Source organism: Lipotes vexillifer, unplaced genomic scaffold, assembly GCF_000442215.2.
Source record: "Lipotes vexillifer unplaced genomic scaffold, Lipotes_vexillifer_v1.1 scaffold1654, whole genome shotgun sequence".
In the NCBI taxonomy this organism is placed as follows: Eukaryota; Metazoa; Chordata; class Mammalia; order Artiodactyla; family Lipotidae; genus Lipotes; species Lipotes vexillifer.
This window is the reverse complement of record NW_006794528.1, coordinates 459,590-478,959: the sequence shown is the minus strand read 5'-3', so window position 1 is coordinate 478,959 and position 19,370 is coordinate 459,590. Positions and strand designations below refer to the sequence as shown.

Below are 19,370 nucleotides of genomic sequence, written 5' to 3'. Positions count from 1 at the left end.
CTCTTCCTCATGCAGGCTGGGGGGAGGGAGGGATACAGTAGTTACAATTGGAATGTGGGGCAAGCCTGCGGCAGCAGAGGCCACCATGATATTGCAACAGCCTGAGGTACGCCGTGTGTTCTCCCAGGGAAGTTGTCGCTGGATCACAGGACCCTGGCAGTGGCGGGCTGCCCAGGTTTCCGGCATGGGAGGTGTGACCTCTGCTTGCACACAGCTTTCTTGGTGGCTGCAGCAGCAGCGTTAGCATTTCATGCCCGTCTCTGGGGTCCGAGCTGATAGACACAGCTCGCACCTGTCTCTGGAGCTCATTTAGGCGGTGCTTCTGTGGGCAGACAGGGAAGGAATCCCCTCTCCTCGAACACCCTGAAACAATGGTCTCTTGCCTCTTCAGCAGCTCCAGACTTTTTCCCGGACTCCCTCCCGGGTAGCTGTGACACACTAGCCCCCTTCAAGCTGTGTTCACGCAGCCAACCCCAGTCCTCTCCCTGGGTTCTGACCTCCAAAGCCCGAGCCTCAGCTCCCAGCCCCCGCCCACCCCAGCGGGTGAGCAGAGAAGCCTCTCGGGCTGGTGAGTGCTGGTGGGCACCGATCCTCTATGCGGGAATCTCTCCGCTTTGGCCTCTGCAACCCTGTTGGCTCCGCTGTCCTCCGTGGCTCCGAAGCTCCCCCCTCGCCCACCCTGTCCCTTGTCTCCGCTAGTGAAGGGGCTTCCTAGTGTGTGGAAACTTTTCCTCCTTCACAGCTCCCTCCCCAAGCTGCAGGTCCCATCTCTATTCTTTTGTCTCTGTTTTTTCTTTTTTCTTTTGCCCTACCCAGGTATGTGGGGAGTTTCTTGCTTTTTGGGAAGTCTGAGGTCTTCTGCCAGCATTCAGTCGGTGTTCTGTAGGAGTTGTTCCACATGTAGATGTATTTTTGATGTATTTGCGGGGAGGAAGGTGATCTCCACGTCTTACTCCTCTGCCATCTTGAAGGTCCCCCAGTATATATATATTTATAAATATATTTTAGCATCTTTTCCTGGTCATCTTTTTATATTTATTCCAATTTATAGATTCTAAATTATTTGGCACTTCAATAATGTTTAAGAGAACATTTTAGTTGTCATTTCTTTCTGATTGTATTTGAAAGTGTCTAGATACAGAAACTGTGATGGAGATAAAATGCCGGGGTAGATAGTGCAGGCCAGCACTTGATCTAACAACCCCTTTACCTAGTTAAGATTTATATAAACAAACATTTGAATATATAAATATAGATACAGTATAAAAGAGACATACGAATTGAAGGAAATTATCTAAATATAGAATATTTTAATTAGGAAGTATCCTTCTGAGCCCATTTGCCTCAAATATGTCATTTGTAGATGAGGAAACTGCAGCCTAGAAAGATGACCTGCCCACAGCCATACAACGAGTTCACGGGGGTGGTGGCTCCTGCAGATGACCTTGTACCTATGGGTGCTCAGAAATGGTTAGCTTTGAATCTCCAATGTGTTCGTGATAGTTGATAGTGCAAGTGTTTATAGTAAAAAGAAACATTAAAAATCAAGTTTGGCATGATTGTGAAACTGCTCTTAAATTCTCATAATATTACCAAATTCTTTAAGACTCAGTTGTTAGTTAAGAACAGATAAATCATTCGCAAAAAGATTTTCTCAAAAAATGGCCTGGGAGAAGGGAGGGCTGCATTCTGGTCTTCACGCTGCTTGTAACTGACCATGTGATCTTGGGCTTCTCCTTTCCTATTTAAAAGTAATTGATCATTTTTAAGGCCTCCTAAAAAAAAAAAAAACATAAATATTGATTAAGCAAAATTGATCTTGATGTTTGCTGTCTTTCAGGATAACAGTAAATGGATTAATGGCATGGATGAACAAATTATGTCTTGGGCAACTTCCAGACCTGAGGTCAGTAAAGATAAAGATAACTATATGGTGGTTCTTAGTAAATCTTCTCGTTCTAAATGCTTGTGTGTTCGTGCCCTGGTGTCCCCCATAGAGGCTGATACACACTTAGTACCCAGTACATGCTTGTTTGAATGAATTAATGAATCAAATTTTGACTTGATTGTGGTTTTCTAGGACTGGCACCTGGGAGGTAAATGTGATGTCTACCTGTGGGGTGCTGGCAGGCACGGACAGCTGGCAGAAGCCGGGAGAAATGTAATGGTACCTGCAGCAGCTCCCTCGTTCTCACAGGCCCAACAGGTAACTAACAGGGTAAAGAAATGTAGAAGAAACTTGGGAACTGACAATTCTGATTCCCTTGCTGTCAGTAACTTACTGTAGGATAAAGTTTGTCCATTGCATGGTCTATTGTGAGGAATCACCAAAGAAAGTCATGATATATAGCTTGTATATAGCTTCCATATAAAAGTTTTTTAGAGTTTTTTATCAGACTTAGGTTTTGTTAATAAGTTTCTAAATTTTTCTTGTTTTCACATATCATGAATTAACATCATGATGCATTATGCCTGCCCAGCATATATTTATAGAAGTTAAGATATTGGTAATTATTAATTCTCTCTTTGGGGGCCATAAACTTACTGGGATCTTTAACCAGATTTCACTGGCACTCCTCCCCTTGTCTAATAATCATGGTACTATATTTCTAAACCCTTCTTGAGGCCACTGCTTTCTCTTCCATTCTTCTCTACCTCGGTAAGCCCCAGGATACACTATTCTTTCATGTGTATATCCCCTGCAATTTCTGCTTCTTTATGGCCTCCAGCCAGTCTTTACTATTTTCCCATCAGCCTCTCCTTTTACTTCTTTTATCTATTTTGTTGTTAATGTTATTATTTAAACTCTGCACAATTGGCTGAAAGCCCTGTAGATAACATGTTTCTAAAGTATCTTAAATCATCAGATGGGCCTCATACATCTCTTGGTTAAGTAAGAGGTTTTATAATAATCAAGGGCTTATAGGAACCCCATTGTTATGTCAACCGTTCCCCTTTAATGAAAGGATAAAAGAACCGATAAAGGTATCCTAGGTATACATGGAATCATTTTAAATGTTTGCATGTTAAAGCTATGTAATGAAAGATAATATATTTAATTATGTGTTTTTATACTAGGTTATATGTGGTCAGAATTGTACCTTTGTCATACAGGCCAATGGCACAGTGTTGGCTTGTGGGGAAGGAAGTTATGGCAGATTAGGACAAGGAAATTCAGATGACCTTCATGTGCTGACAGTTATTTCAGCATTACAAGGTAAAATTATCCTCAGTTAAAAGCTGATCGGAAACTATGGCCTATCTGTAGGAATGTTTGCTTATTCTGTTAGAACTCATCTCAAACCTTTGCTAGATAAAGTCATGTAGGGTTTTCACTTATATTTAGATTCTCGTTTAGGCATGTACAACCTTAATTTTCCATATTTTGAGCTGTATTATTTTGCAAGTTACTTATCATAGCCATGCTAGAATTACTGTGTTAATACACACTGAAGATTGTAAACAAATTCTTTAAAATTGCAAAACTATAATTAGGCAACTGTTAATAGCAGTAGTAATCATGCATGTGCTTCATTAACATTAAAAATCAATTTATACGGAAATGTGCGTATGTACTAAAGACTTTAAAGGGCATCCCCATCAGAGTGCTCTGTGACTTGGAGAAAGAAAACCTCTGGAAAAACCACTGCAGGGACCCCTGGCTTGTTCCTAAAGTTAACTTTTACTGACTCTGAAGCCTACAAAGAGAGCAAATTGAGTTTTTTAAGTAAAAGCATACAAGTAACGTGAGTTCAGAACAAATTCTTGAGTAGCTCTAAGTTCTTTTCCTTCAGATCTGTGTGTGAAGTGCACAACACTGGGGATGGGAGGGCTTGGTTCCTGTTCGGTTCTATTACATCCTGCCTCCGGTACTTTGCACAAGCTACTAAACCTCTTTGTGACTCAGTTTCCCCAGTTGTAAAAGTGGTGATGATAATATCTGCCTCATAGGATCTGTGTGAAAATAGAAAATGAGCGATCCATGTAAAGCATTTATAGGAGTGACTAGAACATAATCTTCAGTGACTATAACTGCTCCTATCACCCTTCTCCTCTTCCTTGTCATCAGCATGTTATGTGACTGCTCCCAATTTTCTAGGTTATGGCTTCAAATCTGATTTAAAATTAAAGACATTGTTTCTATTTCTGAAGTACTGTTGTGGTATTTTTTGATTCTGTGAGACTCTACTCTGTAGCAGCTTCAAGTAAAGACAGGACTTTTAACATTCAGCGACTCTTGTTGGGTTTCTGCTCTGTTCCAGGCTTTGTGGTGACCCAGCTGGTGACTTCCTGTGGTTCTGATGGGCACTCAATGGCCCTGACCGAAAGTGGTGAGGTCTTCAGCTGGGGAGATGGTGATTATGGCAAACTCGGCCATGGGAACAGCGACAGGCAGCGGCGGCCCAGGCAGATTGAGGCCTTACAGGGAGAAGAAGTGGTGCAGGTCAGACAGAATATGGATAAGTTTACCTTTTTTTTTTTTTTTTTTAATGTTTATTTATTTATTTATTTGGCTGCGCTGGGTCTTAGTTGTGGCATGCGGGACATAGTTGCGCCTGGATAAGTTTATCTTTGAATGTAAACATACTAGGTGTTGAGTTCTCAAGTTTAGGTAATGAAAAACAGTAGTAAAAATTTATTACCCCATCATAAAAGATCCAGTGTTTTTGGTGGTTCAGAGTCATTCTTGAGTGTCTCAGGAGTTTGAATGGGCTTTGGTGTTAGAATGGACTCCTTTTTCCTGAGCCAGCTGGTTGACCCAGGCCAGGGTGCTTCAGGTCCTTGGAAGAAGTGGGGTTTAACTCCTGCCCCACAGTTCTTGATAGAGTGTTAAATGGAAAGCTGTGCTTTCAACCTATCATTATTGTTACAAAGGTTGAGTTCATATACATTTTCTGGAAAATTAATTTGTGATCTAAAATAATATTATAAAGTTACATAGCACCTTAAAGTTTGCAAAGAATTTCCCTATTCATTAACTCATATAGTCTAGGTCATCCCTGCGTAGCTGAAGAGTAGCAACACTTCCAAGGTATGCTGTTTAGCTTGGTCTTCCTGAGAATTTTGAGGTAGATCAGACTTGGAGGGGAGCAGGAGGGCCACTTGGGTGGATAGGACATACTGGTCTTGAAGATCCTGAGTTTTCAGTGAAGTTTACTTAAAGATTATTACTATATTAATAACCAAAAAAGACTGATTTCTTTCTTAGTATGCCCTCTTGTTAAAATTTTTGTTCTTGTTTGTTCTATTCGTAGATGTCTTGTGGCTTCAAACATTCAGCAGTGGTAACATCAGATGGCAAACTGTTTACCTTTGGGAATGGTGACTATGGTCGTCTGGGTCTTGGAAACACTTCGAACAAAAAACTTCCAGAGAGAGTAACTGCACTGGAGGGGTATCAGATTGGACAGGCATGGAATAAATCAATAATACGTTCTATATGATCATAGTTTCTTGTTTCCCCTATGTGCCCTTAGACGTTGTCCTTTCAGGAAAACTAGAATCACCACTCATACTTAACCTGATGTACATTTTGTTTGGCCTAATTGATAAACAAATGGAAGTCTTAATTCAGGATGTGAATATTTTAAAATCCTCGTCATAATACCACTTGATATGAAAGCTTTAAGCAATATAGTAACTCCTCTTCAGTATCCTGGAAGTAGATGGCTGAACTGCAGCATCATTGGTAGCTGCTGCTCTTAAGTAATAATTGTTCCTGACCTGTACATTTTGAGACTCTCTCTTAACAAGAAGATGAGATAAAATATTTTTATCTTTTACTAATCATTGCTTAGACTGTCTCTGGTGTGAGTGAGTATTTTTTAATCATATGTACTCTTTCCTATCTTTTGTGCTCTCTGATTCAGAGTTAGCCACAGATATTTGAAGGATTTTACTTTGAAAAGGGTTGGTTTTTGTTTGTGGACATTAGGAATTTTTTTCTTCATGACACATTTTGGTTAACATGTGTAAGGCCCTGAAACCAATAAAAATTTTTGGAAACACAGCCAGGTTTTTCACTGAAGTCAAGACACATTGTCCCAGAAATGGGTGTTTTAGGTATTGTGATTTGCCTTACCACCCTGTTATTTCTCCAGGTGGCTTGTGGCTTAAACCATACTTTGGCAGTGTCAGCAGATGGCTCCATGGTGTGGGCTTTTGGAGATGGGGACTATGGAAAACTAGGCTTAGGAAATTCCACTGCAAAATCTTCACCTCAGGTCAGTATTGGCTTTAATCTAGAGATTCACACAACATGGTTTTCTTCTATGTCAATACCTCTTTTTAGCTGGAAGTAATTTACCTTTAACATTTTTGGTAATTCATAATGAAATTTAGAAGCTTCTTTTGCTTATTCTTAAATTTCCAGATCTTATTTTAAATAAGTAATTTAAAATAAATTAATTAAAATAAGTAATTAATAAGCATTAATTACTAAACTGGATATAAAAATGCTGCAAGGACAAGCATCTGTCTTTGTCATGGGCTGAGTAGTGTAGGACTACCTCCCATGTAGAGAAGAAATAAGTATAAACCTATCTCCAGGGTGTCTTATGGAGGGAACCATGAACAATGTTTTGTAACTCTCTGCTTGTAACTGCCATTGCAGCTTATTATTACCACTGAATTATATAGGTATGTGCATTTAAAAAGTAATAGGAAATCCAAGTCCATAAACAAATGATTTAGAGGCTTTGTTCACATTATAGAAGGTTTCTTGGCTCTTCAGAAGACCTCCTGTGCAATCCTTTTTTTGTGGATTTTTCTAACACGTTTAACAAGCAGCATGATTTACAAGTATTCAATTTATATTCAACTCCAGATTCACTATCGTATATAGTCTGTGACATCTTGATAGCTAGACTGGTGAATATTCAGCTAGGGATACAAAAAGGAAGGAAATCCTCTCTGGAGAACGTATAAAGCAGTTATTGTCACCTCTGAAAGCAGAAAAAAATCTAACTGGGAGCAGCCCATGGCTTTACATGGTCTTACAGTGTTCTTTAAACAGCCATAGGATTCTCTTTGGTTTCTGTTGCCCAGAGGAATGTTTCCACTTCACATGGGGTCCTGGGGATTTTAGTTAAACATCCCCTACCCCCTACAATATTCGCCCCAATTCAGGTAGTTTGCAGAGCAGTATGAGAAAATAACATTTAGGAGTGTGGATATGGCTGAAAACAAGTAAGTGACTATTAGTATTTTTATTGGAAGATAATCCTTGAGTTTATACATGCCAGTAGGCAAATTCGAGTGTTTTTATTTTCCTTTTTAAATTATGTGCCTTACGCTTTTATTTTGCAGAAAGTTGATGTCCTTTGTGGAATTGGAATAAAAAAGGTTGCGTGTGGAACTCAGTTTTCTGTTGCATTGACCAAAGATGGTCATGTATATACCTTTGGTCAAGGTAGGGCATTTTCCAGGCGTTAATTATATTGCTTATTTTGTGCATACATGTATTACAGAAACATTTGCCTTCCAGCTATGTAGAAAGTGCTTAAACTGAGTCAGTTTTCATTCTGGGTGATGATTGGCCACACAACCTTCATTCACTAGCTACTTTTCTGCTCCACTTTCACGATACTTGTTGTAAGGACACACTCTCCTCCCCATTGATGGCCCCTCGTGCCAGAGCCTTCATTCTTGCCAGAAGAGTTCCTGGCAAAGCCCGTCCCTTCCTCCTCTCTGCTGCCTCTGCCATGCTACCACAAACACTGCCTTGACCACCAGAGCTCCTCTGGATCCTGCCTCACTTCCCAGCCCTTGGCAGGGACTGGGGGTCCAGGTCTTAGGAATTCACAGGCATTTGGGATTCAAATCATGAGTAAGTTCAAAATCTAAGCATCCACAGTGGGATTCCCTGGCAATATATTCAGCTTTGTAAATGGAACTTCTTTTCAAGTTGTGGTGACCGAAGAATGTGTGAGGAAGAGGGAGGAAGAAGTGAGCTGTGATTGAAGTTTCTAGTCTTGGAAGAACATGGACGCTGCTGAGGACAGGGAAGTTGGTTCTGGTGAAAGAGATAAGGAGCTTAGTTTTAGTCATATTGAATTGGGGCCATATACTCTAGACTACATGTATGGAGAAGTCTAGCAAGTTACTGGGGATTTGGATCTGGAACTCCAGGGAGATTGTTTATAGAGATGTAGGTTTGCATAATTCCTAATGGTGTAGTTAAAGCCATATTAATAGGCTCTAAGAAACCCAGGGAGAGAATGTGGCATGAAAAAAGTGGAGGGTAAAACTCTAGGGAATGTGAGTAAAGGGCAGGTGAACATGGGAGAGCTGGCTTTGAAAGGAGTGGAGAGAGAGGTAGTTGGGGAGCCAGGACAGTGCAGAGTCTCTGAGGGGCAGAAGGAGCTGAGGTCACATTATCAGAAGGTAAAGTGGAGCTCCATGGGCTAGAGCTGGAGAAGAGGCTACTGCAGTGTAGGCAGTTAGGAGCTATTCATGGCTTTTGAGAGTACAGTTTCAGTGCAGTGGTGAGAATGCAAGTTAGGCTGCAGAAGGTGGCCAAGCCAAACAGGCCTACAGCATGTGAAGCAACAGGGACTGGCCTGCACTTCGTAGAAGTTTGGCAGCAAAGATAAGGGCAGAAGTTGGCTGGAAATTTGAGGACAGGACAGGTTGCATGATGTCTTTTCTTAGAATGCAAGAACTTTAGGGCCTCTGTGAATTATGTGCCAGTCCTCTCAAGTATGAGGATGCTAGAGGTGCCTCTTGGTTTGAAATAAGCTACAAATTTTAAATTAAATTTTATTTATTTTTATGAAAAAGGAGATTGTGACATTTTGCAAAGAAACAGTTTTAAACTTTATTCACTCAGAATCCGGTATACCTTACTGGCAAAGCAGTAAGGTGCCCCAATGAGTTATGTATGTCATTGCCATACCTAACCATAGACATTAAATGACTCATCAGGAAATATAAAAGGACTGTGGTGTGCCATCCATAAATGTCCTCTTGCTATTTTTTCAGATCGCTTGATAGGCTTGCCAGAAGGGCGTGCTCGCAATCACAATCGACCACAGCAAATCCCTGTCCTGGCTGGAGTGGTCATCGAAGATGTGGCAGTTGGAGCTGAACACACACTTGCTTTGGCATCAACTGGAGATGTGTATGCCTGGGGGAGCAATTCAGAGGGGCAGGTAAATATTTATCTCACTTGCTGCTCTGTCATGTTCTAGAAATCTGACAACATTCTTCATTTGGCAAAGGGATAAGCTAGAAACTCGGAATACCTACACAAGACCTCAAGCATGTCACTTTGCTATGGGGCTGATTATCTGGAGTCCATTGTGCCTCTCTGTCTCTTGATTATGGTCTAGTAAGTGTTATATCATGGTTTTAAAAAAATCTGGCAGTACAGTAAAGTGGTTAAGGGGATTAGCTGAATATATATGTGTCTACACACACTGAGAAGTGCCTAGCACATAGTAAACAGCACTTTATAAGTGTTCAATATTTGCTACTATCACGATTAATCATCATTTTCACTACAGTAATAAAAGAGTGTAGGTACTAGGAGCATCAGTTGATCTGGAAAGTGGAAAGGATGAAACAGTACTTCTATATTTTATAATATGACAGTATACAAAGTATGTTTGTGTTTGTTCAGGAAGTCTTGTCACTCCCATTACGTAGAATAGTAAACTGAGCCTCTAAGAGGTTGAGAAAAGACTCAAGAGGTTGATGTGTTCAGCCTATCCTGTATGTGGAGAAGGGACACACTTTGGCGGGGCAGGTCTGAGATACCTGCTACTACAGTGGCTTTCAGCTCCACATGCAAACGACATCTCCTTCCTCTGTAAATCCTCTCTATATCTAGCTGCCCCTAGAGCCAACGACCCTCAAGTTCAAGGTCCAGTATTATTCACAGTAGCTCTGTGGTGTCCTCATCACTATATTAACAGATGGGGAAGCTGCTCAACACTGTGGTTGCACATTATCTTAATGAGAAGAGAGTTGATGTTGAGATACCTTTGGAAGGTCCCTGGCAGGGCCTTGACATGATCCTGCCTGATGATGTTGAGGTGCTCAGCCACTGAAACACTGGGTGTCCTAGTCAGACCCCAAGAACAGAGATCCGGAGTTGAAAATCTGCTTCTATGTATGTTTTTATAATTGTTTATTTACTGTTACACAGGCAGTCCATGTTAAAAGTCAAGAAATCAGTGTGTTCTAAGTAAAAGCTCTATAGATCATTCTGTTGTTTGTTTTTTTTCAACTTGCCAAGAATTTATTTCCTCTCTAGAAGTGGAGTTCAAAGATGTTTTCAGTCATTAAGACTCGTCTGCTAGATTTGGAATGGCCTTGTTACAGCTTAGTTTTTAGGAGACAGTATAAGCTATGAGGATCATTCTGATAGAGAAAATCAGAATTAATTTCATTATTTTGATGCCATTGCTTGGTACAGATAGTAACTTATTTATATCTGCTACCATCCAAGACAAATTTTATCATCTTGACTTCCTCTCTTCCTCTTTCTAATTGAATCTCTGTGTATTTGTAATTTATTTCCAGCTTGGCTTAGGCCACACCAACCACGTTCGAGAACCAACCCTGGTAACAGTTCTGCAAGGGAAAAACGTTCGGCAGATCTCGGCCGGTCGCTGCCACAGTGCTGCGTGGACAGCGCCACCTGTCCCACCAAGAGCACCAGGTGAGGGATGAAATATCCATGCTCCTGCAGCCTCTCTTTCAGCAGTCCCCAGCTGCACTGTTTGCTTGCCAGCTTCACGCTGCATCCAGGCACCACTCTGAAACCATCAAACCTTCCCCCACACAACCAAAGCACTCTTTGTACTACAGTACTGCAAATACTTTCAGAGCAGGCGATTCTCCTGCAGACGTCATTACATAGCAGTCCCTCTCTGCTCCCCAAAAGAAGAAAATGTATCACTTAGGCAAGCAAAATTTATAATTTTGGAATAGCAATAAAGTATTTTTTATATATAGTAGTGATGAACTGTAGCTTTCTAAGCCATGCTGTTAAGGAATAAAGATGAAAAGCCCGGAGACCACTTGTCAAATTCTTCACCCTAGTCAGCCATTTGAAACATGATGTTGTCTATACATTGGCACAGCAGAAAAACAAAAAAAAATTGTCGCCGTTTTACTCCAGTGTATATAGCAGGACTGATGGGCTGTTTCTACCTTTTGTATGTTTTGCTTTTAATTTAGTATGAAATCCTCATAGGTCTACAAAAAGATATAAAGAAAATAAAATGCATATTTGTGTACCTAACACCCTACTGTGTACTCTCCCTGATCGGATCCATCTTTTGTTCCCCACAATTGTAACCATTGCCTTAAGTATGATACTTATCCTTATGCATTTCTTCATATTTGGTCTATTTCTTTCCCAGGCCCTCAAGTCCTTTCTAAAACCATCCTCTGGTATCTTAGGCATTAGAACTTCCCTGAAGTGATCTTGTGCCTGAGAGCTCCGTATTCTCATCCCTTTTTGTGAAGCCCTCTACTTTTAGCCACAGGTCCTTGGGAAAGACTCCCCATAGAGATTGTTTTCTCTTACATACCCTGAGAGAGCAAGGTAGGACTGCCAAGTAGATTCCAAACAAGCAAGAGATGGTTTCTGGTTAACAGAGCCCAGAATGAGCAGTGCTGCTGGCCCACTGACAATTTCAGGTACTCAGGGGCCTCTTTGGCTTCCAGTGGGACTTCCCTTCCACTTCAGGAGAGACCATACAGCATGGTGGCCGAAGGTTCAGACTCAGGAACCACATTGTTCAGGTTCAATCCTGGCTCCTCCACTTAGGAGCTGCGTGACCCTGAGGCTCAGTTTCCTTGTCTGCAAAGCAAGGGTAATAATAGCACCAATTGTAAAGAACTGTAGGAGTAAATGAATCAATTCATGTGAAGCTCTTAGAACAGTGCCAGGCACATAAAAGTACTCAATAAATGTTAGCTTTAACTAATACTAGGAAAATACCTCTGAGAATTGAGCTGTACAAATCTTTATTTGCAGGAAACTCAAATAAGTTGAGTATCTTATTCTTAGTCTTTTGTGTGTTTCTATAAGATGATAACCATGGATACAGTCCTTGTAGTTTTTGCTTCTGCAGAGCTCTTATCCTTGCAGTATAAAGCCTTCCTGAATCATCTACTCATGTCTTTCATTCTGTCATGGTCACTTTCTGTCAGATCCCTAGTAAATGTGGGAGGTGGCTCTGCTGAGTTGCCCATTTCCATTTTCCAGAACTGCCTACCTGGTCCTGGCCCACACCTTGTGTTATTATGAAGATGACAATTGTTGAATATGAAAGAATGAATTTGGGTTTTATTGTTTGGAGTTTTTTTGTGCAGGAACTGTTTTAAGTCCCATAGTTAAATGGGTAACTAAATTAAAGGAGAAAATAAAAACAAGTTTCCATAATGATAAATTAAAAAGATGTTTTACAAACCAACGCAGGTGCATCAAAAGGTGCATCAAAAAATTAAGATGAATGGATGGTGAATAGAGGAATTGATAAATAAGTGATAAAGCATATATAGCAAAATATTAATTTTAGTATTTAAGTGGTGGGAATGGGTGTTTATTACATACTTGCAACTTCCATGTGTGTTTCAAATTTTTCAAAACACTAAACATGATGAAAACAATGCATTTTCCTTTACAAGTGTGCATTTGTGTTCTGGGCAGGTGTGTCAGTGCCTCTGCAGCTGGGCCTGCCCGATGCAGTGCCCCCCCAGTATGGGGCGCTGAGGGAGGTGAGCATTCACACCGCGAGGGCCAGGCTCCGGCTGCTTTACCACTTCTCTGACCTCATGTACTCATCCTGGAGGCTACTGAACCTCAGCCCCAACAATCAGGTAAAATGGTGGCTTGGAAAGCAGTGCCTGTGATGTGCTTACCAGGTCCCAGGGCCTCTTTCTCAGCCTTCAAAAAATTCTTCCGTAGCTAATGCTTTTTACTCTCAGCACCCAAGAGATGTAGAAAAGGCACCAATTCTGTTCCCATTTTATTGCTGGATTAAGGACAGTCCAGATATAGGTTATCATGCTGTTGAACACACAGTGGTCTTCCTTCTGTGTTTCAGTTTGTCCAAAGTTCAAGGAAGTATGAATGGCTATTGGCTAAGCATGTATTTTCTACGAACTCCAGAATATGATCTTGAAACTTAAGCACACAAAGGTGTTAGCACCACAGTCAAGGTGCTTATGTAAGTGAGTCTGAGAAATTTTGGAGACTTCTTGCTCTCCTTACAAATGAGCTTACAAATGAGCATACCCTGTGGAGGGATAGGTGGGGGAGATAAAGTAAATTTGGCTGATTTGATTGTCTTTGTAGAACAGTCTGGTAATTTAGGAAGAAAGCAAGCTGGCTATGTTTGTTTGTTTGTTTAATGTGTAGGCATGCCTGCCAAAATGTGTGTTAGTTTGTAAAACTGTTAGTCAAAAATCCTTTGGGTAACCAGTCATGGCATATGAGAGATTTGAGAAATCATTGTTAGAAATAGATAATCAACCAGGCAACAGAATACTGTGCAGCACTAAACAAGAGTGTTAGCAACCTGTTGTAATTAGTGAGAGAAATGTTTATGATATAAAGTGAGGTGAGAAAAGCAGTGGAAAATTGAATAAATAGTATGATCTCGAAAATGTGAAAAGGAAGGAAACTGGAAGGAAATAGATGAAAGTGTTAATGGGGCCATCTCCATATGATAGGATTATGGATGATTTTATTTGTGTGTGTGTCCTTTTCTGTATTTTCTAAGTTTTTAAAAATAATAATCATACTTTACCAGAAAGAATATTTTGAAAAAGTTGCTAATAATGGCTAATACCCAGATTTATGCTTTTAAAGTGCATTTGTAAAAGTGTGATGTGTTATTTCTTTTAAGCCTTAGATTGTACCATTTCTGCTAAGCTTACTTTCTGTTACAGAATAGTACGTCTCATTATAATGCTGGAACATGGGGCATTGTGCAGGGACAGCTCCGACCTTTGTTAGCCCCAAGAGTCTACACCCTCCCAATGGTGCGCTCTATAGGAAAAACCATGGTTCAAGGCAAAAACTATGGACCTCAAATTACTGTAAAGAGGATATCAACCAGGTTAGCATATTATGTATATGTGTATATGTTTCATTAACTAGCATTTTTTGAGATGGACTTATTACTAACTGATCTCTGTGAGGAAGCCTTAGCTTCCTCATTTGTAAAGTAGGACAGTAATAGTATTTTACATCAGTACCCAGTGTGGTTACAGTGGGCCTAGCACAGTGTTTAGCACTGTTGTTAAGCTGACCTGTTCATTCACTGGTGGGAAAATATCTTCAAGTGACTTTTATGGTGATTTGAGAGCATTGTATTTCATTATGTTTTCCCTTTATTTTAAAGAGGAAGGAAGTGTAAGCCCATCTTTGTTCAAATAGCAAGACAAGTAGTTAAACTGAATGCATCAGACCTCCGTCTGCCATCCCGAGCCTGGAAAGTTAAGCTGGTTGGAGAAGGGGCTGATGATGCTGGAGGAGTGTTCGATGACACGATCACAGAGATGTGCCAGGTATATTCATGCAGTGTCCCCTGCTGAGTTGTCCACTCAGGTGGTGGCTGTTTTACTGTTTCCAGTGATTACTCTGGCATGTTTTTATAAATGTAAGCAAGGATGCATTTGTAATCCTTACATAAAGTTATGCTGTAAATGATGTATAGGTGAATTATCACAAAGGTTTGTGAAATGCTTTGTGAAGATACCTTACTGAGTAAGTGCCAGTGCGTCGCCATTTACCAGTGACTCACCATCTGTTGTGCTGTGTAACACTGGCAGAGGAAACAATGGCACATATTTACACTTATGTAACAGACAAATCCAGGACCACCCATGTGCTCCCATTTATTTTGGTGCTTTTAGAACAAAGTAGAACTGCCAGGCTACTGGCAGAAATTAGAAAAACAAGTCTTAAGATTTTGAACCAGGGCTTCCCTGGTGGCGCACTGGTTAAGAATCTGCACACTGCCAATGCAGGGGGACATGGGTTCGAGCCCTGGTCCAGGAAGATCCCACATGCCACGGAGCAACTAAGCCCGTGCACCACAACTACTGAGCCTGCACTCTAGGGCCCACGAGCCACGACTGCTGAGCCCACGTGCCGCAGCTGCTGAAGCCTGTGTTCTCTAGGGCCTGCGTGTCGCAACTACTGAGCCCACGTCCTGCAACTACTGAAGCCTGCACGCCTAGAGCCCGTGCTCCACAACAAGAGAAGCCACACGATGAGAAGCCCGTGCACCACAACGGAGAGTAGCTCCCGCTCGCCACAACTAGAGAAAGCCCGTGCACAGCAGTGCAGGCCCATGGCAGCCAAAAATTAATTAATTAATTAATTAAAAAGAGTTTGAACCAGTTCATATTTTAAGATCTACAGTGGCAGCTTTGCTTCCAGATCAGCTCTGACCTTTCCAGCTTTGCCTAGTGTCAGGATTTTTCTGATAAATCCTGTAACTAAAATAATACTTGGCTATCATTTACTAAGTTTATTTGAATATCGCTGTACCCTGCTCACAGATGCCCCAACTCGTGCCCTGGATTGACTTTTTCATCTTAGTTCTGCACATGGGGGAGTCTCCTAAATTCATTTTAAATTACAACCACAAAAATAATTATGGAGATGGCTGGTTGTCGTATAGCATTGTAAATTCCTCAGTATTCTCTTTTCAGTATGATTTTTAATGTTAATTGTTTCGTTTTCTTGATGCATTTGATTGTCATTTCTAAGAAATTGTTTTTCTTCTACAGGAACTTGAAACTGGTATTGTTGACCTTCTTATACCCTCTCCCAATGCTACCGCAGAAGTGGGTTACAATAGGGACAGGTAAGGGCAGTCAGCAAGTGTTATTGAATGTCTATAATAATAACTCAAATTTATTGAGTGCTTACTATATGCCAGGCACTGTACTGAGTGTTTTACATGGATTATCCCATTGAATCCTCATGATAGACCTAAGGAGTAGGAACTGTTACTGTTCTCTTTTCACACATAGGAAAGACACTTACATCATGACTTGTTATTTATTATGAGACCAACTCAATGATAATATAGAGGGTTAGAGGAAGTGCAGACTTGATTTTGAAACCAGACTTCTTTTGTGTTTCTGAAGGCCTACGTGGCCTTCCCTCAACGAATTAAAATTCATTGGAAACCTTTGATATGCTATCCAGTCACAGCAGTTAGTATTTGCAATTATGTATTTTTCCTTTATTTGTCGAATTTTGAATTTTGGATCCTGCTTCATGGACTTGTAAATGATAAATGAAATGATTTTAGGAAATAGGGCACCCTTGAGCAGGTAGCTTAAGGACTAATAGATCATTCACTTACCCTCTTATGGTTCTTCTAAAAATAATTCAAAATATGGTCCCTGTCCTGTCCAGAATAATAGCGATAGACCATATGTGGCTATTGAGCACCTGAAATGTGGTTATAGGAGCTGAAGAACTGAATTTTAGATTTTATTTAATTAATTTAAATAGCCACATGCGGCTAATGACTGCCATATTGGACAGCACAGGACTAGACTAATGCTATAGCTGTTTGATAACTTATTTCTAATAAAAATGAGGACAACCTTGTTTGAAATAGTTCCTTTAATTCTGCAGGTTCCTTTTTAACCCTTCTGCCTGCCTCGATGAACACTTAATGCAGTTTAAGTTCTTGGGAATTTTAATGGGGGTTGCCATTCGCACAAAGAAGCCTCTGGACCTCCACTTAGCCCCTCTGGTGTGGAAGCAGCTGTGCTGCGTCCCACTCACCCTGGAAGACCTGGAGGAGGTGGATCTGCTCTACGTGCAGACTCTCAACAGCATTCTTCACATTGAAGACAGTGGGATTACCGAGGAGAGTTTCCATGAGGTAAATAAATGCTGGCTGGTTCCTGTTTCTGTTGGTGTTGAGTAGAATTTTTCTGTGTAAAGCTCAGGTATGGCCTTCCATTTGCTGTCTGGCTGACTCATGCCATATGCCATTGCTGCGCTTAGCAGCTCAACCCAGCAGTTTAAATAACTGCTAAGAGAGTCAGCTCCAGCACCCAGTTTCTGCTCCTTCCCCTTTAATCCATTCTCTGCCTGCTAGAGTGAAGGACAGAGAGAACCCAGGTGGAGAGGGAGGCCAGGGATGACCAGAGTTCATCAAACCTGATTTGGAGGCAGAGAGATTCAACCTCATTTTTAATTACAACCAGATGAGTCAGCACTCTCTGCTGGTCAAGTAGCCTGATCAGTTATCTCAGTTGCCTTGTTTTCGTCCTTAAAATTTTTGGTATTGTTAATGTTTTTCTGTATTTGTGTATAACATACTTTTTGTGGTCATTTCTACCATGGAGTAAAAATTCTTTTTTCTTGTATTCTCAGATGATTCCTCTTGATTCTTTTGTTGGCCAGAGCGCTGATGGCAAAATGGTTCCTATAATCCCTGGTGGAAATAGTATCCCACTCACGTTTTCTAATAGGAAGGAGTATGTGGAGAGGGCCATTGAATATCGACTTCATGAAATGGACCGACAGGTGAGATGAGACATTTTGGGAGGTGCCTATGAATGTTTGCATTTGTCTCCAGACAGGAGCTGTCTGGTTTTTACTGAATTTTGGCATACGAATTCACTGTGTTGATTAATCAGTACCTATTGGGTTGGCCAAAAAGTTCGTTCGGGTTTTTCCATAAGATGTTATGGAAGACTTTTTGGCCAACCCAATATATTTCAGAGACTTTTCAGGCGTAATCTCAGGGCCTGCTGTCTCCTCACTCAAGGCCTTAGGTAAGCCCTGAATTGGTCACTGGTAGGATTGAGGCCAAGCCCTCGCCCAGGCCTTCAGAACCTGCCTTCTCACTCTCACTCTTCCTCTGTCCTGTTTGTCTTCATTTCTTACTGCCCTCCAACCCAGTGTCCCACTCCAGCTTGGTCAGTCAGGGTCCATGTGAATGAACCCATAAACACTGGCCGTGCGATCCCACGTGAGTGCTTCTTTCCCCCTCCTGCTGCAGTCCTTCAAGCCCCAGCTGAGAATGCATCTCCTCTCTGGACAGACTTTCCTCCAGGTCTGTACATAGCTTTCTTGTTACCTAGAAATTCCTCAAGATATCACGTACTTCTGTGTTGTGGTCTAAGAATTAGGCTGCAGAGTTTGGGTCTTTTTTCTTCAATTAGTGTGTGAGACATTGAATGAAAAATGTATTTCATATATATAACTTATATAGTCTTGTTCTATGCTGATATGTAGTAAGCATTTAATAAATGATGGGAGTATGGTGAGTGACCACAGAAATGAATATTGTGTCCAAAAGTGGTGGTTTTGGTTATACAATCCTTCATAGCCACTTCAGTAATACCTTATTTGCAGAATATGTTGGGTTCTTCTCAGGAGCTGGATGCAGGCTCTGAGGCTGTGTAGTAATTTGAAGTGTATATATTCTACAGCCTTCACTCCTGGTTCCTTCTTTGACTCTGACTTTGGGCCAAGTCCAGTCAGAAAACTATACCCTTTAGCTTAGTAAGGGTGGATCCTGTCAGCAATGTTGTTTACACAGCCAGGGCTTAGAGTTTGTCTCTAGTTCTTGAATATGTTTACTCCTTACAGACTGAATAACTGACCCAAAATTTCCTGATCACTTTCTGCATGCCAGATGTGGTACCAGGCACCCGCATGTGTGGTTTTTCACATAGTTACTCTGAAAGATAGAAATTACTATCACCATTTCACAAATGAATGCATGGAGTCCAGAGAAGTGAAGTGATGTGCCCAAGGCAAAGCCAGGATCGCAAACCAGGTTTAACTGTGGTGTCCAGGCTCTTGTGCTGGCCTTTCCTTTGAAGGTCAGATTGACCTGCTGTCCATCAGCTGTGCTCTGCCCTGGCTTTGTTGCTTTCTTGGTAACAAGGCCATCTTCCTCTTTTCACTTCCTCCTTGTCTCTTAGAACCCTGTATTCTTCCCATAGCTGTCCCCAGTTGTCCCCGACCCAAGCAGCCATCCCTGTACCTCAGCCTTTTTTTTTCCAGACTGCTTTTGGTTCGTATCCTACCAGGCAAACAGCTTGTTTTTTGGCAGACTTTGGCTGGGGTATTCCCTTTATTATCAGTAGAGACTGCCCTCACTGCCACTCCGTTCCTTAGCCCTGGGCATGACAACCTTGTACAATCATAACTCCAGGGCCTTCCTCGAGGTGTGCTCCTGTTCAGGTTCTCTGGTTTGGTCTTGTTTGTGGTAGATGGTTTTGAATTGGCCAAGAGTGGAGAAGATATTTATGAAAGAAACCTGGAGCAGTGATGGGTCTGTGTGTAGAGTACGCACTACTGCACAGCCTTGGAGGGGTTTTGCCAGACAGACTGTGTGGCTGCCTCTGGCGGCACC

At 41.3% G+C, this 19,370-nt stretch overlaps 1 protein-coding gene across 1 annotated transcript in view; it reads left to right on the top strand.

Moving 5' to 3' along the window:
- Nucleotides 1-19,370, top strand: part of HERC1 (HECT and RLD domain containing E3 ubiquitin protein ligase family member 1) — a 176,625-nt gene that overhangs the window by 150,395 nt on the left and 6,860 nt on the right. Inside the window, exons 61-75 of the mRNA XM_007467211.1 lie at nucleotides 1,841-1,906; nucleotides 2,081-2,206; nucleotides 3,079-3,217; nucleotides 4,263-4,444; nucleotides 5,256-5,411; nucleotides 6,102-6,224; nucleotides 7,309-7,411; nucleotides 8,983-9,152; nucleotides 10,528-10,666; nucleotides 12,668-12,837; nucleotides 13,912-14,081; nucleotides 14,367-14,532; nucleotides 15,763-15,839; nucleotides 16,625-16,877; nucleotides 17,375-17,527. Coding sequence (XP_007467273.1) covers nucleotides 1,841-1,906; nucleotides 2,081-2,206; nucleotides 3,079-3,217; nucleotides 4,263-4,444; nucleotides 5,256-5,411; nucleotides 6,102-6,224; nucleotides 7,309-7,411; nucleotides 8,983-9,152; nucleotides 10,528-10,666; nucleotides 12,668-12,837; nucleotides 13,912-14,081; nucleotides 14,367-14,532; nucleotides 15,763-15,839; nucleotides 16,625-16,877; nucleotides 17,375-17,527 — 2,193 coding nt within the window. The remainder of the gene's footprint in view (nucleotides 1-1,840; nucleotides 1,907-2,080; nucleotides 2,207-3,078; nucleotides 3,218-4,262; nucleotides 4,445-5,255; nucleotides 5,412-6,101; nucleotides 6,225-7,308; nucleotides 7,412-8,982; nucleotides 9,153-10,527; nucleotides 10,667-12,667; nucleotides 12,838-13,911; nucleotides 14,082-14,366; nucleotides 14,533-15,762; nucleotides 15,840-16,624; nucleotides 16,878-17,374; nucleotides 17,528-19,370) is intronic.